The sequence below is a fragment of the Monodelphis domestica genome, chromosome 7 (assembly GCF_027887165.1).
Source record: "Monodelphis domestica isolate mMonDom1 chromosome 7, mMonDom1.pri, whole genome shotgun sequence".
Lineage (NCBI taxonomy): Eukaryota > Metazoa > Chordata > Mammalia > Didelphimorphia > Didelphidae > Monodelphis > Monodelphis domestica.
In genome coordinates, this window is record NC_077233.1 from 57686692 (window position 1) to 57707093 (window position 20402).

General features: G+C 38.6%; 1 protein-coding gene and 1 long non-coding RNA gene across 6 annotated transcripts in view; one reads left to right on the forward strand and one right to left on the reverse strand.

Annotated features, from left to right (window-relative positions):
- LOC103102527 (uncharacterized) overlaps positions 1 to 14904 on the forward strand; it is a 77277-nt gene extending 62373 nt beyond the window's left edge. For both annotated transcript variants that reach the window (XR_008913432.1, XR_008913431.1), the window contains exon 4: positions 14333 to 14904. This is a non-coding gene — a long non-coding RNA (uncharacterized LOC103102527). The remainder of the gene's footprint in view (positions 1 to 14332) is intronic.
- Positions 12298 to 20402, reverse strand: part of C7H3orf20 (chromosome 7 C3orf20 homolog) — a 98969-nt gene continuing 90864 nt past the window's right edge. For all 4 annotated transcript variants that reach the window (XM_007500271.3, XM_007500269.3, XM_056804702.1 and 1 more), the window contains 2 exons: positions 14888 to 15022; positions 12298 to 12822 (listed from right to left, as the gene is read on the reverse strand). In XM_007500271.3, coding sequence (XP_007500333.2) covers positions 12672 to 12822; positions 14888 to 15022 — 286 coding nt within the window. In that variant the 3' untranslated portion in view covers positions 12298 to 12671. The remainder of the gene's footprint in view (positions 12823 to 14887; positions 15023 to 20402) is intronic.

A 20402-nucleotide genomic window follows, 5' to 3' on the forward strand; every position in this document is an offset into this window, starting at 1 on the left:
CCATCTTGGAATCAATACTATGTATTGGTTCTAAGGCAGAAGAGTGGTCAGGGCTAGGCAAAGGGAATCAAGTGACTTGCCATAGGTCATACAGTTTGGATGTGTCTGAGACCAGATTTGAATTGAGGACTTCCGGTCTCTTGGATTGGTTCTCTATCCAATGAACCATTTAGTTGCCTAGATATGAGTACCATATCTTAAAGTACATGTTGATAAACTAGAGAACATAAAAGGTGGCCAATGACAATGGTGATTTGCCTCCAAGTCGTGCCATATCAGAAGGAGTTAAAGGAATTGGAGATGATTTAATTGGGGACTATTCAGGGGAGGGTGTCTTCAAAATCCACAAAGCAGTCACATGTGGATGATGAGTTTAACTTGTTCAGTTTGGCTCTGGAAGACAGATTTAAGAGGAATAGGTAGAAGTCACAAAGAAAATGGATTTCAGTTAAATTTAATAAAGAAGAACTTCCTAAAGATTCAATCTATCCCAAACTATAGTGGCTGATTAAGGTTCCCCCTCTCTAGAAATGTCTTCAAGCTAAATTTGAATGACTTCTTTGTGATTGGTTGGGTAGATCAGTGGCAGAAAAGATTCTGCTTCAGTTATGAGGTAGACTAGCCAGTATCTGAAGTTGTATGGGCAACTATTATGGGCAAAAGTTTTAGAAGGCAGTCTTGGTGAAAAGATTCCTTGACTCTCTGCTTTCCTGTCTACTTGTTGGCACACAGAGAGTGGAGATAATCCCACACTAATATCCTAAAGTGATTCTTGATCTCACAACTCATTATCTTTCTCTCTGAACTGCCTCCTTCCAAAGTTCCCTATCACTGTCTGAGGGTACCACCATTTTCCCAGTCCCTTTGGTTCACAATTTAGAATCCATCTTTGAAGCCTCATGCTCTCTTATTCCCTTTGCCCTACATCCACTCTGTTCTCAAGACCCATGTAATTCACCTTTTCTATATATCTCAAATGTGCCCTGTTCTCTTTTCTGATACTTTTATCATTCTGGTACAATACCTCATCACCTCATGTGGAGGTTATTGCAGTAACCTGCTGGTGAGTCTGCCTGCTTTGAGTCTCTGCCCACTCTAATCCATCTTCCATTCAGCCACTAAAATGATTTTCCTAAAGCACAAGTCTGATCATGTCACCCATACTCAATAAACACCACTGGCTTCCTGTTGTCCCCAGATTAAATACAAAACTCTCTGTTGGTGTTCCAAACCTAGAACCATCGTCCCCCTTCTAGTGTTTTTATTCTCTTTATTCTTTATTCTCACTATATATTTTGTAATAATTTTTTATTTTCCCCAATTACATGTTAAATAATTTCAATATTCTTTTTAAATATAGTTTTGAGTTCCAAATTCTCTCTCCTTTCCACCCTCCCTTCCTCACTCCTTTCCATCCCTCCCCTCTCCCTGAGACAGTAAACAATCTTCTATATTTCATATATGCAATAATGTAAAACATTTTTTCATATTGGTCGTTTTATGGAATAGGTCTCAAACAAAAAAAGTGGAAAAAAGAAAGTGAAATATATGTTTTCATCTGCATTCGGACTCCATTAGTTCTTCCTCCAAAGGCAGATAGTATTTTTTCATCATGAGTCTATGGGATTGCTTTTAAAAATATAATTATTTTATTTCCCCCTTACATGTAAAAACATTATAAACAATCATTTTTTAAAGCTTTGAGTTCCATATTTTCTCCCTTCTTCTGATCCTTTTTCTTCACTCCCTCCATGTCCTCCTCCTTCCCTAAGATAATAAGCTATCTGATACAGATTTTACATGTGTAATCATGTAAAACATTTTCAATATTAGTCATCTTGTAGAAAAAATCTCAAATTAAAAAAGAAAGAAAATGAAATATCATATGTTTCAGTTTGCATTCAGACTCCATCAGTTCTTTCTCAGAAGACAGATGACATTTTTCATCATGAGTCCCTGGGATTGTCTTGGATGACTGTATTGCTGAGAATAATTAGGTCATTCACAGTCATTCAAGAAAAATTGCTGTCTCTGTGTATAATGTTCTGGTTCTGCTCACTTTACTTTGCATCAGTTCATGTAGAGTCTTTTAAAGTTTTTTTCAAAATCATCCTGCTTCTCATTGCTTACAATATTATAGTATACCATTACAATTATGTACTGTAACTTGTATAGCCATTTTCTAATTGATGGACAACCCCTCAATTTCTAATTCTTTGCTACCACAAAAAGCTGTAATAAATATTTTTGTACAAATAGGTCCTTTTCCTCTTTTTAAAAAAATCTCTTTGGGATACAGATCTAGTAGTGGCATTGCTGAATCAAAGTGGTATGCAGAATTTTAGAGCTCTTTGAGCATAGTTCCAAATTGCTTTCCAGAATTGTTCAATTAGATTACAACTCCAACAGTGGTTTAGTGTTCCGTTTTCCCCACATCCCCTCCAACATTTATCATTTTCCTTTACTATCATATTAGCTAAACTAAGTGTGAGGTGGTACCTCAAAGTTGTTTTAATTAGTATTTCTGTAATTAAAAGTTATTTAGAGCATTTTTTCATATGACTATAGATAGCTTCAATTTTTTCATCTGAAAACTGCTTGTACATATCCATTGGCCATATGTCAATTGGTGAATGACATATTTTTATAAATTTAACTTAATTCTCTATATAGTTAAGAAATTAGACTTTTATCAGAGATACTTGGTGCAAATTTTTTTTCCAGCTTTCTATTTTCATTCTAATTTTGGTTGCATTGGTTTTGCTTGTACAAACCCTTTAAAATGTAATATAATCAAAATTATCCATTTTATGTCTTCTAAGGCTCTCTGTCTCTTGTCTGGTTATAAATTCTTTCCTTACCCCAACTCTGACATGCAAACTATTCCATATTCCCCTAATTTGCCTGCGGTATCATTCTTTATGCCTAAACCATATGCCCATGTTGACCTTAGCTTGGTATATGGTAAGAGATGTTGGTCTATCCTCACTCTTTAACCATACAATCTTCCAATTTTCTCAGCAGTTCTTGCCAAATAGTGAGTTCTTGTCCTGAAACCTTGGATCTTTTGATTTATCAAACACCAAATTACTATGACTCCTTATCACTAGAGTTATCTTTCCCACTGATCCACTAATTTATTTCTTAGCCAATATCAGATTGTTCTGATGATTACCATTTTGCCATATAATTTGGGATCTGGTTTAAAGCCACAACTTCCTTCACATTTTTTTATTGATTTCTTTGTTCTTCCAGATAAATTTTGGTACTTATTTTTTCTAGCTCTATAAAATTATTTCTGGGTAGTTTGATTGGTAGACTCTGAATAAGTAGATTTATATAGGTAAAATTGTTATATTTATTATATTGGCTTGGCTTACTCATGAGATCACCACATACTCTGATTCAGTGACATTGGCCTCCTGGCTGTACCACCAACAAGATGCTGTATCTCTTGACTTCAAGCATCCTCTTTGGCTGTCTGTCTTTCTTGAAATGCTCTCCCTTCTCATATCTACCTTCTGGCTTCCATGAATTCCTTCAAGTTCCACTTAAAATCCCATATTCTATTGGAAGCTTTTCTCAATCCCTGTTAATTCTGGTGCTTTCCCTCTATTTAGCTTGGTTGTACATATTTGCTTGTTTTCTCCTTCATTAGGTGAGAGCTCCTTGAGCACAGGGACTGAATTTGCCTCTTTCTTGTATCCCTAGCTTTTGATACAATGTGTGGCACATAGTAGATGGTTAATGAATGTTTCTTAACTGACTGGCAACTATGATAGCAATCCCTAGGAGTCCCAAAAGTTCTAAGGCCATAGAAAGGTTATTAAGCCACCTTTAGGGATTCTCCTAGTTTTCTCTAATTCTCTCAGCTTTATGCTTTCATCCTATAAATTTGTATAAGGTGACAACTTGTATACCCCATTCTTGACCTGTCTCCTTACTACTAGTCCTATTTTGCTAAACCGTTTCCCCTTGGGCAACTATCTGGCAAACTAGGTTTTTTTTTTTTTGTGGGAAAGAGGATAGCTGCAGAGACTTAAACACAAAGCCAGGCTTTCATCATTCATCTCAACTCTTCATTTGGATGAATGCCTTATGACTGGGGAAAAGCATCAATCATCTAAATCTATTATTCTACAGCAATAGCATGGATGCTGCTCAGTAGCATGAATGAATAAACAGTATTATATTGTTATTTTCAAGGTATTTCTTGCTTAGCATTTACTAACATTTGTGTCTAAAGTCTCAGGATTTGGATATATACAACCCCTGGCAGAATGTTATGCTTGCAGACTGCGTGTGCTCTTCCTCTGCTGGCAACCAGATGTGTAGCTGCTTCTGGGTCTGCTTAATTCCTATTAACCACAGCATTGTCATGAATCCCATGTTATAGTAAATATTTGCCCCACAGGGAGCCAGGAGACCTCAGTTCTTTCCCTGACTCTATAGTATTAGTTGGCTATGTGACCTTGAAAAGTCATGGCTTTCAGTTTCTCTCTGTGTAAAATGAAATGGGATTTGGCAAGCTGACCTCTAAGGGCTCATCCAAGTCAAGATTTTATGTTCAGTAATATAGGTTATATAATCCATGTTATTTGTTCTGGTCTACATGAGGAAACTCCAGTTTTGAATTGTTTCATGGAACCTCTCTTGTATTTCCCTAGAAAGCCTGCCCCAATCAGCCTGAGAATGAGACTGATGCTTGCTCTGACACTAGTGGTTTGTTTGTCATCTGAAAGTCTTATGGAGTTAGAAATATCAGGGCATACCATAATGGCAAAGTAGATCAAGGAGGCTCAGTGGAAATGAGATAATGGGAAGAGTGCATGAAAGCTGCTCTAGGATGTATGCCTCTCCTTTTCACTCACATCTCTCTTTCTATTGGGGCATATTTGGTCCAGCTTATACAAATTGGGTAATTATAAAAAAACATTATCCATCTATCTATCCATCCATCCATTATCTATCTCTATCTGTCTGTCTATCCATCCATCCATCATCTATCTCTATCTATCTGTCTATCTGTCTGTCTGTCTATCTATCTATCTATCCATCCATCCATCCATCATCTATATCTATCTATCTGTCTGTCTGTCTGTCTGTCTGTCTGTCTATCTATCTATCTATCTATCTATCTATCTATCTATCTATCTATCTAACCAGCAATCCACCCATCATATCTATCTATCTAACCAGCAATCCACCCATCATATCTATCTATCTATCTATCTATCTATCTATCTATCTATCTATCTATCTGTCTATCTATCATCTATCTATATATCTATCTATCTATCTATCATCTATCTATCTATCTATCTATCTATCTATCTATCTATCTATCTATCTATCTAACCAGCCATCCACCCATCATATCTCTCTCTCTCTCTCTCTCTCTCTCTCTCTCTCTCTCTCTCTCTCTCTCTGTATCTATCTATCTATCTATCTATCTATCTATCTATCTATCTATCTATCTACTTTCATCATCTACCTACTTGTCAGCATTAGAACTGCCAATACATTGCTTTTCTAAGGGAGTGAACACCAGGAAAAAGGCATTGTTTAATCCAGAAGTGTAAGGCTCTAATGAGAGAATTTCAGGCACTATGGAACCTTGGCGAGAAAGATATTTTGGGGGTACAGAAGAGCTTCCTATAAAATTTCTCATATCATCATGCAGGTAGCCACTACTCTATCAACATATAAAAGAGAAACTGCTCCTTTCAGTGAAAAGGGATGTCTTATTTGATCGCTGGGAAATCTGATTAGCAAATGACATGAGAAAGCCCTTTGAGGGAATACATGTAGGAAATAAAAGGGCTAAAGTTATATTTTAAGACTTTGTTTCCATTTATACCTTTTGTATAAATAAAAAAATAAATAAAAATACCTTTTGTAGGACTTTCTGCTATCCCCAGATGTTCTAGAGAAGTCTTGGTTATCCATTCCTTGAATTCAGTTCTTAAACTCAAGGCTTCCACTCATTCCAATCGCCTTCCTTAGCTTTTAACAGCATCCAGTACCCCTGACTTTTTAAAGTGTGCACATCATGCCCTGATCCCTTCTGTCAGGAAATGTCTGTTCTTATCCAGAAGAATAATAGATTGCTTGTGGTTTGAGTGATGTTAAGCAAGTCCCATGACTCAAAATAGCCTCCTTCCTATCCTTTAGTTGTGGTGCCTGAAATTTCTGCCATTTGCGATATTGCTTTGAGTCTTGACTTCAAGTGTTTCCAAAGACACTTAGCAACACATTAAGCAGCCACAAACCAGTACTTTGGGCCGTGATTATTTGCCAGTCAGTGGGGAACAAGGCATTTTTAGGAGGAAAGGGACATTACTAGATATGATGAGGAGTGATGATGTGGGAGAGGGGAAGAGAAGCCTTAAAAGGGAATGCTGTTAGCAAAGACAAACATGGTTGACTTCACATTTTTACCTGGAATGGTATGTGCCTCAGTCTCCATGATTGCATCTCTCTTGCGTTTTGGGGTTGGAGAAAGAGAGAGGATTGAGTAAGGAAGTCCTTAGGGGATTTCTTTGATTACCTACTGTGGAAATGAGCAATACAGGGAGATGCTGCTTACCTGATGGTTAGTTCTCCTTGCCAGTCTTCTGTCTTGGCACTCATCCTGACAGAAGGTAAGGGTTTTTTTTTTTAAGATACCATTTAGGGGAGGAAGAATAAAACCATCTCACTTTAAGGCAGGTTCTTTGGACTTATATGAGAAAGGTCTCCCTCTGGGCTTGAGCCTAGATATCCATTTGCTCAATTCTCCTGTCAGGAGAATTTTTAAGGGGAGGAAACACTAATCTAACAGGAGACAAAAGTCAACAGTCAATCTACACTGATTTTGCAAAGCTGTTGAAAAATGATTAGTAGGGGTAGTTCTGTGGTTCAGTGGATTGAGATCCAGGCCTAGAAATGAGAGGTTCTGGGTTCAAATTTGGTCTCAGATACTTCCTAGCTGTGGGACCCTAGGCAAGTCCCTTAACTTCCATTGTCTAGTCTTTATCACTCTTCTGTCTTGCAACCAATAAATTAATATCGATTCTAAAATAGAAGGTAAGAATTTTTAAAAAATGACTAGTAGAAGCTGATAGTTTTTGGTGTTGGGAGGCAGTCTGGTATCTTGTTTAGAACAGAATAGTAAATGGGATATGTAGGAAGTCTGGCTTTTGAGGTCCAGGCAACGACATCCACAGGCTTCCTCCCTGTGTTGGTTTTCTAGCCTATTTCTGTGACATCACATGTGACATAAGTCCCTTCCACCTCCCCCCTATGATTCATATATAGCCCTTGGGCTTCTACCTTCAGCTTCCAGAGCCCTCTTTTCTCCTGGCATTTGCCTGCCCCCCTCACTGCCTTACCTTTGCTTAACAATGACCTCTTCCTTTGACTCCCCTAGATCTATGGATGTGTCTGTGGGGAAAGAAAGGTTAGAGCATGCTGACCAAAATGGGATCCAAAGGCTTTCCTGTACTCTGAGAGTCTCTCCTGATCCTTTCCCTACCTGTGCTCTGGTGCCTTCCCTATGGGAATGTAAGATTCCATAGCCCTAGTTTTCTCTTCAAGGTAGCCTGTTCAACTGAATTTGCCCCAGGCACCAGGATTCTTTGTGATTTTGGAAAATAACACTGGATTTAGAGTCAGAAAACCTGACACTGTTCCTTCCTAAACTTGTGACCTTGATAAAATCTTTTAAGCATCACGGGCTTCATGATTTCCTCAGCTATAAAATTGATAGCGAAGAGAAGGTAGGGAGAGCAGGGATTGACCTAGACCATCTCTAAAGTTCCTCCTACCTCTAAATCTTCTAACCCTAAATGGACTCTCCATTGTAAGAGGAATCCCATGCTTAATGGACAAAAGACAGAGAATTAACCAAGAGAGAATGAGAAGGAATATTAATATGAGTAGGATGGGAATCAAGACAGAGTAATATCATGGAAGTCAAAGGTGGAGGTCTTAATATATAACCAACAAGACAGAGGACTAGATATTTTCCCCAATCTTTCTTAAAACTCTCAAAATTCATGTATAAGAGTTAAAGTTAAAGCCTTTCTTTCAACAGTCCATGATATCAAAAAGTTTAATGAGGTAACAACATAATAAATTAATAGCAAAAAAGGCTATTCATTAATCCTTAATGCACTCATGATCTGACACAATGGGACTATAGTCTTGTGCTCCGGGATCCATTTGACAACTCCCTTATTGCTTATAATCTCTAAAAGCAGACTATGACCCTGCCCTCATCCCACACTTCTGCTGTGACATGCAGCAGAATTCAATCCTGGCCATCCCCTACCCCCATGTCAAGACGGTGGAGGCAAAGGAAAGTTGAAATGTGTTTTGGATGGGTTGGAAGTATGTTGTGATATCATAGTGCTCAGCCATAAAACCAACATAAGGAACTAAGGCAGAGGACTAGATAGAGTGTGGGTCTGTGCCAGGCCTAAAAGAAAGGAGATTAGAATTTCACAAGGGTAATTTGGTCCCCAGGAGAGAAGCAAATGTTCATTTTTTTGAGGGGGTGGGAGGCTGAGGTAGCTTTGAATTACAACATTGGGGGGGGGGAAGAAAAAAGACTAAAGACATATAGAGCCTTGAAGGATACTCACGATTAATGGAGAGAACATAAAGGACTAACCAAGAGAGAATAAGGAGTGATGAGCAGGATGAGAACCAAGAAAGAATAATGTCATGAAAGCCAAGGGAGGGGTCAGAAGATGAGAAGTCAGGGAATATAAGGGAAAAAGACTGAAATTACAAAAGATCTCAGGAGGAAGAAAATTTAGCTAAAAAAACCCTGAAAAACAAACAAATCAACAGGCAAGATAGAAAACAAAAGGGATTATGGACTCCAGGATGTCTAAAAGAGTTCAAACGTATCTGAATAAATATTGTAAGTGAAATACTGAAGGAAAACTCTCTTTGGTATCACAATCCAGAACAATATAATGTAAGAAATAATGCAAGAGGGGCAGCTGCTAGGTGGCTCAGTAGATAGAAAGGTGAGCTTAGAGGTGGGAGGACCAGGGTTCAAACCTGTGTGATTCTAGACAAGACCCTTAACCCCAATTGCCTAGCCCTTACCATCCTTCTACCTTGGAACCAATTCTTAATATTGATTCTAAGATGAAAGGTAAGTGTTTATTAAAAGAAAAGAAAAAATACTAAAAAATGTCTAGAACCTCTGAACATAGAGCAGTGCTAGTCAAAAGAATACCCAGATCGCTTCCAGGAAAAAAACAAAACAAACTCTATGTGCTATAAAATCCAAGACACATAAGAACTAAAAAGTTAGGATGACAGAACAAATTCTGCAAGCAACCAAGAAAAGACCTTCAAATATAAATGAAAGAAAAAATTGAACAAATAAAAGACCATTCTTTACCCACCAGGAAGTGCAGGAAGGAATGGAAAACAAAGAAGCTCAAAATACAGAATGTTCCACAAACCTGAGCCTAATCATTATTGGAAAAGACAAACAAAAAGAGTTTGAAGTAGTCCTACAGAACAAAATCAGTTGTAAGTAAATTATTTGCTTTGCAAGAAAAGGCAAATAAGCAAAAACATTTTCAATGAAAGCACATGCATCCAAATCTCAGGGGAAGGGAGAGAAGAGAAAAAAACCAACAACCTAGAAAGAGAAAGGCAGCTATGAGGTTAAAGGCAATAACAACAACCTAATAATGGAAGGATCATTAAGAATTTTCGTTCTAGGAATGATGACAGAGAGATAAGTCTGAAACACAGGGGACCAAACCTCACAGTATCCCACTGACAGGTGGATAGATGTTTTTGTAGGACTTCAAAATGGGAGGACACATAATCAAGTCATCAGTAAACAATGAAGAGGAAAATCCCTCTTGTCTTTCAGGAAGAAGAGAACCTACAGAAGAATGGGGAAAGAGACAGAGGAAGCAAATAAAATAGGAGAAAAGAAAGGGAGAAATCTTGTTCAATTTTCAGAATGAATCCTCCTGGAAAACACTTTTATGGGGGTGAGAGGAGAGATTCTGTAATAGGAGATGGGGACCTTATCAGTGAACATAATTTAGAGAGATTTGTTGATTAGAGGCCTCCTCCACTGACAGTGTTATATCACCTGAATTTGAATGGCATCCCGAATTTGTGGAGGAAACTGACATTTAGACTTATGAAATTAGCAAAGATTGTGGAAAGAAGAAAAAGTGATCATAGGGAAGATAGAAGGTAGTATGAAGTACACAATTGGGCACATAGCAGAATTTCTATTGTGGGACACTTCTCTCTTTTCTATTGCCTGTAGGAACTGATACCTCTAAGAGTAAATCAGGGAGCAGCTAGTCAGTACAGTGGGTAGAACACCAGGCCTGGAAGTGGGAAGACTTGGGTGTGAGTGTAGCCTCAGGTACTTCCTAGTTGTGTGACCCTGGGCAAGTCACTAGACTCCTTTTTCCCTTTTCTCTTAGAGTTGTTACTAAGACAGAAAGTAAGAGTTTAAAAAGAAAAAGTGAGTCATGAAAGAAAATAAAAGAGGAAAGAATGCAGAGTTCATATAGTAATATTAGAAATTGTTTTGGAAAAATTCAAAATTAGTGTCAAAGGTCTAAGTCCATGTGGAACACAGCAGGAATGAATAATATCTGGATCAAGAATCAAAGAATAAAGTTTAGAAAAGACAGAAAGGGGAGAGAATGTAGAGAATGAAAAAAAATGATTTTTTTTAAAAGAAAAAAGTGCAGAATTTTTTAAAAACCTAACAAAAGAATTTGAAGTTGGGAGGGAAGAGCGTTTTACTTTACTTAATTGGGGGGACAAAGAAGGAAAAAAATTAGACAACTAAATAAGATAAAGAACAAAAAATTTAATAAACTTCAAAAATAGAGGAAAGTAGGTGACAAATTAGAAAGGGATAGATAGACCTTGAATGTGAGAGGAAGAGAGCTAGCAGGGATAAGGTTCCCTTAAAGTAGATTAAGCAAGAATAACTGAAGATACAATGTGCTGCATTTAAATAGGAAGGACAAAAAAAATCCTAATTATGAAAAAAAAAACAGATAAATGGCAGAAGGTATAAGCCTCACTTTAATTTTAATTATCAACGAATTACAAACTAATAAAACAAAAGAGAGTGACAAATTGGGTAAGAAATTAAAACCCTACATTGGATAAGAAAATAACCTCTGTTGCTTCCAAAAAACATACCTAGAAAGAAAAAGATATACACAGAAGAAAAGAAAAGGCTAGAACAAAATTTACTATGTATCAGGTCAGCTATTTGCTTGCTCATCATGTGTTGAGAAAAAAATAACTCTTTCTACTCTCTGACTAGATCTAAATGCAGGTGTAATCACTGTACCAAATACAGATAGTCCAAAAATGTAACCCACAAAGCAATTGTTTTTTAATATATTGAATCTGATTTTCCCATTGATATCCATTAAGAAAATAAAGGTGAGTTCCAATTGAAAAGATGCAGACTTCTAAAAGTAATAAAATGTATGCTTAATAATGTAAGAACACTTTTAAAACAGGAATTAAAGGAAATTGTAAATTTATAGAAGATTTTATAAATTGTAAAAATTATAATTTAAAATAGTAAACCATATTATTGAGATAGTCTGATCAATTACTGATGACAATCTCAGTGCAACCAAACACACAACCCTTATCCTTGAGACTAGATCCGAGTGGTACTGAGTTAGGTCTATTTGACTGTGACTCTAAATAGTTCAGTTAAGAGCCCAAGGTGTTGTCCATACATTCCTAGTAAGCTTACATGCTTACTGTGACCATAGATACTTATGCTTATCTAAGCCCCAGGTAGAGATTTTATCACAATAAAGGATGAAAGCCAGAGACCTGCTCTATTATAATGAGAAACTCTTCTAGTAAATGAAAATAATTTTCTTTCTTTACCTGCCCACCCACCTGTTCTCTCCTCTCTTGCCTTTACTCATTAATCCCTTCCTCTGCAATCTTTTATTCCTCTTCTCCCTTCTTTTCCCCTTCATTCTTGTTTCTCCTCCTTTTCCCTTCTCTTCCTCCATCTTTCCCTCTCTATGCCTCTTTTCCCTGCCCTCTCATTCCTCACCTCTCCTTTTCCTCTTTTCCTCCTTCCACTTCTTTGCCTTTTCTTCCCTTCCCTTCTCCTTCTCCTCCCTCTCCCTTTCCTTGCACTTTCATCCTTTCCCCTTGCCCATGACTTAGACAGATGTCCCTCAAGGGATTAAAGAGTTTGCTGGCTTTTAACTTAGACTTATGTGATATGATTAATTAAATAATAGTAATAATCTCTATGTGTTTCCAGTCAGAGAATGGACCATTTATTTCTTTGGAGTCACTAGTCATCTGGGAGGCAGCTAGTTCTTAAGGACCTCACTTTCGCGGTACTCTTGTCTCTGGGGTTTTAGTCATCAGTGCTTCCAAGGAATGCCAACACTGAGAGAGGAGAGGGAAACCAGTTTGGTCAGACCTTTCCTGGGACTTCCTGTTGGGCTTCCAGAAGTTCATGTTTATTATTCACAACTGTCTCAAACAAGCCCTTGGAGAGGAAGATGGAAGGAGAAGCAAAAAAATCAAACAATAAAAACAATAAAAATTGTTCATGGACCACATGTCCTTTGACCAGCCAGCACTGGTATCCTTAGGAGAATAGCTTCCTGAGGGAGATGGCATCATTTCCTTGACTTTTTTTCTCTCTTTCGAGATGATATAGACTTTTTGCGGATCTTTAACTCCAACAGCGTTGGTGGTCCTGATTCGATAAGGGTCTCTAGCAGCATGGGTTTGCCTGATATTGGTGATGGTGAGGTCACAAATTTTTTCCTAAAGAATCAAAATCCAGATAAAGCAGAAGAGATGGACAAGACCCATAGCTACCCCAAGGCAGAGCCCACTAAGATGAACTATGCATATTCCCCAACTATTGCCAACCTCTCTTCACCCTAGAGGTCAAACGAGTCCAACCTCTTATAAACTTAAATTTGGGGGAGACCATTAAGACCATCTAGTCCAATCCCTTTATTTTATATGTCAGAGACTTAGATCTGGAAGAAACCATTAAAAGGGTAAAACTTCTCATTTACAAATGAGGAAACTGTAACCCAGGAAAGCTAAAGGATACACAGGTAGCAACAGCAGAGGCAGAATTTAAACCCAGGTCCATCATATTAATCTCAGAGTTTACTGAGACCTCATACTTTAGCTAATTTGATCTGTACCTGAATAAGAATCCCCCATACAATACATATAGGACAAGGTCATCCAGCCTCCACCCAGCCTCCACTTGAAGAATGACCTTCTGTGATGGAGAACTCTTTACCTAATTGAGTACAGAGGCTGAATTTGGAGTCTAAGGATCTAGGTTCAAATCCTAGCCCAGTTACTTATTCCTTGTGCAGCCTGGCACCTATAAAATGACAAATTGAACTCAAAGACTTCTAAAGATCCTTCAAGACCTAAGTCCATGATCCTATTGCCTCCCAGGGAAGCCTATTCTACTTCTGGACAGCTCCAAGTGTTAGGAAAGCTGTTATGCTCTCTATAACTTATGTTCATTGGTCATCATTATATCTAGTAGGACTGAAGAGAACATGTTCCATCTCATCAAAGATACTCCATCAGGCACTTGAAGGCAGCTATCAAATCCTACTCTACACCTTTTCTGTCTTAAACTAAAGATCCTCAATCCTTTTATGAGATCCTCATCTAATAATGGGTTCTGACATGCAGGAAGCAGGAGACACTCCTAGCTTGTTTGCAGTTTTCTTTCTTGATACTAAAAGACTTGGAACCTTAGGCAGACCAAGGTTACCCTTCTGGGCTAGGCCTGGTCCTGTGACTCCCAGCAGACCACCTCAGAAGAAAAACCTTCATCCAAAAGTCACACCTGAGGGCTAGGAAGGACCAGCTCTCTTTTAGGACCTCCCTAACTTATCCAAATGATCATGGAAGAAACTTGGACCATGTTGGGCATCCAAAAATTGGTCACTGGTTCTCCAAAGAGGAGTAGAGTTGATTAGTTACCTGGCTAACCCTGTACTAGGGTTAAGTGTACAAATTTCATGGAGATGTATTCTTGAAATCAGCAATAAAGACATAGGGATTAATATCTTGTACAATACCTTCCACCCAGTAGGTGCTCAGTAAATTATTGAATTTATGAAGGTGACTTGGGTTCTAGTCTCAGCACTGCCATGAACTCATTGTATAATGTTAGTATATCACCACCACTTTGAAGCTTGGTTCCTCTACTGAAAAATGTGATAAAGCTAACTTTAACTAACTAAAAATAAGATAAAATAACTTCTAACACCTATATTGCCTTTATCCATAGGTACCTGATGGCCTCAGAGAGCTCTTGGAGTCTAGCCACACCATTTTCTGATCAAATTATCATCACCAAAGGCTCCTGGTTCAGTATAATATTTAGTAGTGTGACTTTGGGTAAATTACCTAACTTCTTTGGGCCTCAGTTTACTCATCTATAAAATTAGAGGGATTAGATTAGATGGTGTTTAGGGTCTCTCTCAGCTCTTGAACCATGATGATCAGTGATCTCATGAATATAGTCTTCTCATCATGACTGCCCCAACCCCATTTCATTCCTTGTAGAGCTATAGTCCTATCTACCAATCCTAGATGACCTCCATCATGAAGCAGAAATTCAACAGGGAATCTTAGAATAGTTGAATGTTCCATCTGAAAGGTAGCTCAGACTCTTTCATTTCACAAAGGAAGATATCTTGATCCATGTAAGGGAAATAACTTGCCCAAGGTCATTCAATGAGTGGCAGAGCTCTTACAGAACCCAGGTCTCCATGTTTAGCATTTCTTCCAAAATAAACTCTGTTCCTAAGTGGCCCTCCACCAACAAAGCCCAGCTGCCTACCTGAAATCCTCCTCTATGATCTCTTCAGTCGCAAATGACCTTTCCTCAGTAATTATTTCTTTTACTGTTTCTTGTTGTTGTTTCTCTTCTTGATTCTTATGACCTTCAGAGCTCTGAAAAAAGGGGGAGAGGGTACTAGGGGAAAAAAAGCAGGTGATAAGTTATTAATTTTATGTTCTGGCAGGAATTTATTACAGATGAACTCTGCAATGCTTCTCCTTTGGCAGATCATCATACATGCCTTACCCCACTACATGGATGGATCATAGGCTCTGTGCTAGGATCTTTTCTATTTCTGTCCTTGTCTTTTTCTTTCTCTTTTTTTCATTCTTTTCTTTTTTCAATTATATGCAGAAACAATTTTTAAACAACTGTGTTCTGACATTTTGTGATCCAGATTTTCTCTCTCCCTCCCTGTCCCCCATGTTTCTGACTTTTTATCCTTATCTAAACTGTAAAGGATAATTTAGTGTTGTGACCTAAACTATGTTAATTATTTGGTTGCCATGGATATCCCAAATATAAAAGAAATATAACCAAGTCAGCTGGAAATCTATGGTGATTAAATTGATATAGTGGAAAGACATTAAGAAGGAAGAAGGAAAAGGGTGTAATATTTTTTCCACTAGCCAGGAAGAAGACCAGAGACTCTAGGAAGAAAAGGTTTTGAAGAGTAAGGAGAAAAGAAATCAACCTGAACTCCAAAGGGCTCAGCCAAGATGCCTGAACCTGAATCAGCTCAAGGGCAAACTTACCACCAAACCCAGACAATAGCTGTCACCATGCCAAGATGTTGGAACGCTTAGCACACTGCCAGACATGCCTTATATAGAGTTTTATGTCACTTTCTTGCATCTCCTCTGTACCAATAATAGCTTAGCTTGACTTAGGATAGCCCAGGGGTCTGTCCGCTTTTTCTGCACATGTCTGTTGAAGGCCATTTCCTCAGATAATTAAATCTTTGAGTATGGTGCAGGCATTCCTAACCTTGCTAACCTAAGTAGGGTGGAGAAATGTATAGTTCCAAGACCTGATCCTGTTAAACCAAGTGTCTCCATTGTTACTAATCAGGAAATAGCTAAATCTGATCTTCTAAAGTACAGCCTGAGTAGGGTGGAGTAGTTTTAAAATTCACACAGATCTCAGTGATTCCATCAGTTTCTATATGCTCAAGTGTCACTTCTATGCAGATGATTCTCAGATCGATCTAGCTAGCCCCAACACTAATACACTGTTGGTGGAACTGTGAATTTATCCAACCATTTTGGAGATAAATTTGGAGTTATGCCCAGAAAGCTATGAATCTGTGTATATCCTTTGTCTCAACAATATCATGATTGGGTCTATTTCCCAAGGAGATCAAGGAAAAAGAAAAGGACCTATGTGTTCCAAAATATTTATAGAAGTCCTCTTTGTGGTAGCAAAGAACTGGAAATTGAGGACATTCCCATCAATTAAAAAATGGAAAAACAAGTTGTTGTATATGATGGTGATGGAATACTACTATACCAAGAAATGATGAACAGATCAATTTTTTTTAAACTGAGAACTACATGGGAGAATGAAGAATGAAATGAATAGAACCTCAGGAACATTGTATACAACTACAGATTTAATAGTTGCAGAATAATTTGTGAATGTTCACCTCTAAGAAACGAATCGAGAAATGAAAACATGAAAGACAAAAGCTATATATTTTTGCCAGATGATGCCTTTTATAGTATGATAAGGTTTTGGTCTCCTCTGTATCAGGAATCAGAATTCAACTATGGGAATATCCTTGCAGCCAAAGGATGGGGGATTCCCAGGAAGGAGGCATCTGGCTGTGGTTCAGGGTACTGGGGGACCATTTGGTCAGTAAGGATGGAGCTCCAAAGTGCCAGACTCTTTTGATGGAGGGGAAGCAAACATAAATGGATCCTCCATTTACAAGGACCACTATTGCTCTGGGCCATGTGGAGTGAGTAGTATAAGGATGGGGAGCATTAAACCTGGAATCTTATCTAGGTTCGAATCCTGCTAGTTGTATGAGTTTGGACAAATAGCTTTACTTTTCTGAAATAGTTTTCTTATCTCTCAAATGGGGATAGAGATACTGACATTCTCTAGCTCACTACTATTATAAAATAGTTTTATAATTCATATAAATAATAATGAATATGAATATAAAGAAATTATCTATTTTGACTGAAACTACTATATAAATAATGGGAAGCAATAGATAGAGCACCAGGTCTGGATTCAGGAAGATTTGAGTTCAAATTTGACATCAGACACTAGCTGTGTGACCCTGGGCTAGTTACTTAACCCTGTTTGCCTCAGTTTCCTCATTTGTAAAATGAGCTGGAGAAAGAAATAGCAAACCACTAAAGTATTTTTTGCCAAGAAAACCCCAAATTGGGGTCATGAAGAGTCAGATAGGACTAAAATGACTGAACAGCAACTGTATAAAAATGATCTATTATGGGCAACATTATGGTATTCCAGTGTGTGGGAAGCCAGGAAGGGGCCACAAACAGCTCTATAGAAATGCAGTTACCCTGGGGCAGGTCCAGGCACACAAAACCCTTGGTTTGGGTCTTCTGGGCACATCAGACTGGGGTGGGGGCAGAGGGCAGGGGTTCAAAGGAGAAATGGAGCTCACACAGTAATTGAGGTGGGGGTAACTTAGAGACTGGTCTGCCCCAAATAAAGTCTTCCTTTTCCCCAGTTAAATATAACAATGGGTTAGGCCTGAAGGGTCAGAAGATTTAAAGCTCTGTGATGTCTTGACAGCCCATCAAGGTTATTTAAATTTTTTGTTTTGAGGCTAAATTTGAACTTGGGTCTTCCTGCTTTTGGGTCCAGAGTTTTATGGGCCTGCTGCTTGAAGCTGGATTCTTTAAAATTACATGACTATTGAGTGGTAAGCATCAGAATTAGAACCCACAGCCTTGGGCTTCGAATCCAACCCTCTTTCCATGATGCAATACTCATTTCACAGAGGAGGAAATGGGGATCTAGAGAGGTGAGCAACTTCCTGAGAGGAAGAGTGTTGAAATACCTCGCCTGCCTCAGTGTCTGAAATGTCCATTAGTCACTCCTGTGGAGTTAGGCCACTGAAGGCCTCTGCTATAATGGAAAGTGGGTTGGATTCGAAGCCCAAGGCTGTGGGTTCTAATTCTGATGCTCATCACTCAATAGTCATGTAATTTTAAAGAAATCACTTCACTTCTCTGTTAATTTTACCTCTATAAAAATAAAAGAGCTAGATTACGACTCTAAGGCTTCTTCGATCCCTAAATCTAGGATTCTAAAAAGTTGAACTGAGTGATCGCTAAGGTCCCATTCCAGCTTGGACACTGCTCCTCTGGACAGCTTCCTGTAAGTCCCTTTGTTTTTTCCTGCGTCCAGCACTCACTTGAATTCCAAAACATTTTTACCATTAGCCAAGTCCCCAGTCTGAACTGTGTCACTATGCTCCATCACTCATGGAGATGGGCCTGGACAGTGACAGATGACAGGGTATTAATGCAGCTTGGGTGGAGGAAGGAGGGGAGGGCTACTACCCAGATAATTTACGATGGCTGATTATGCAGACCAGCAGAAATTCAGGAAGTGGACTAAAGCTCCAGGCCAGCTGGGGTCCATCACCACCTAATGGTGATAGGAGAAATGACCAATGGTAGAAAGAGATTTTTATGGCTTGGGATTCAAAGGATGGGGTGGGATGGGGCAAGGCTGAGGCAGGAAGGCTAAGTATCTCTACAGTATATTCCTTTCCTTCTCCCCTTCTCCCAACTATGACCCACTACTCTAGGATCACCAGACTTCTGGTACAGAAATTATAAAGTCTTGAGGGAACCAATCCAGGATGTTTTGCCCATAAGATCTCAAAGCACCCAGGCTAGCTAGCAAGCAGAGAGACTTTGAACCAAAGTGGCTCTATAGTGCCTGGAGTCAGGAAGACCTGAGTTCAAATCTTGCCTTCTGTCTTAGAATTAAAACAGAAGAGTGATAAAGGGGTAAGCAATTGGGGTTAAGTGACTTGCCCAGAGTCACTCAGCTAGGAAGTGTCTGAGACCAGATATTAATCTAGGTCATCCCAAGTGCAGACCTGGAATTCTATCCACTGGACTATCTAGCTGACCCCTACACTCTTCTACCTCTTCACCCTAGATCACAAGTTCCCATTCTGTGGTACATGTACTCCCACTTTTGTCAAGGGACTGATTTTTCTGTTTGGAAAATTAATTAACTCCTGTTTAATTTGTTTGCATATGCATATGGAATTATTTATTTCATATTGAATAGGGAGTATGGGGAGGTTAATTGAATGCCATGGGGAATGGGCATTGAAAAAATTGGGGGACCCCAGTTCTAGATTTTTAAAATAAAATCACTTTGTCCATTCTAAGTCCCTCTTGATTAGAAAATTAAAACAACTCTGAGGTACCACTTTACACCTATCAGGTTGGCCAATATGACAGTAAAGAAAAGTGGTAAATGTTGAAGGGGGATGTGCCAAAGTTGGGACACTAGTGCATTGCTAGTGGGGTTATGAACTGATCCAAGGATTCTGGAGGGAAGTTTCCAACTATGCCCAAAGTGCTATAAAACAATGCATAAACTTTGATCCAGGAAGACCACTACTAAGTCTATATACCAGAGAAATTAACAAAAAAGGGGGAAAGGGCCTACTTGTACCAAAATATTTACAGCTGCTCTTTTCTGTGTTGCCAAAGAATTGGAAACTGAAATGTCCATCAATTGGGGAATGGCTGAACAAATTGTGGTATATGTTGGTGATGGAATACTGTTGTGCTGTAAGGAATGATCAACAGAATTATTTAAGAAACTGCATGAACTGATGCAGAGTGAAATAAGCAGAACCAGGAGAAAATGGTATATAGTAACTGAAATATTTGACTTGTATATATCTGAGATCTATTTATCTATGCACACAAATGTCCCCAGTAGAATGTAAATCCTTGAGGTCAGGAACCGTCACTTTTGCTTTTGTATCTCTAGTATCTAGGGACCATGCTCTGTACCTTATTAAAAATTATAAGAGCATAGATTTTGAGTTGGAAGAAATCTTAGAAACCATCTAATGGAACCCTTTTCCTCTCATTTTACAGATGAAGAAAACAGAAGTTTAATGACTCATCCAGGGTTACATAGGTGGTTCCATTCAACCGTAGGACCTCTGACTCAAGATCCAGCAGTCTTTCCACACTTTCTCCCAATAAATACTTGTTGAACTGATTTGAATTCATTTTCTTGGGCTTTGTATTTCCTTCCTATGGTTCCAGGAACAGGTGTAGCCTAGCTTTCATTCTCATTCTGTTTGCTACCAGTTGGAGGTAGAACCAAGATCCACCAGGGAAAAGTTCAGTTCTCATTTCTGTGATAAACAAATCTTGGCTCCTTATTAGTGGTCTATGGGGAGTTTCTCTATTGCTGTATGACATTTCTCAATACTGACATAATTGCCTGCTTCTGGGCAGCATTGCCAGTTGCTGGCACTGGTTTA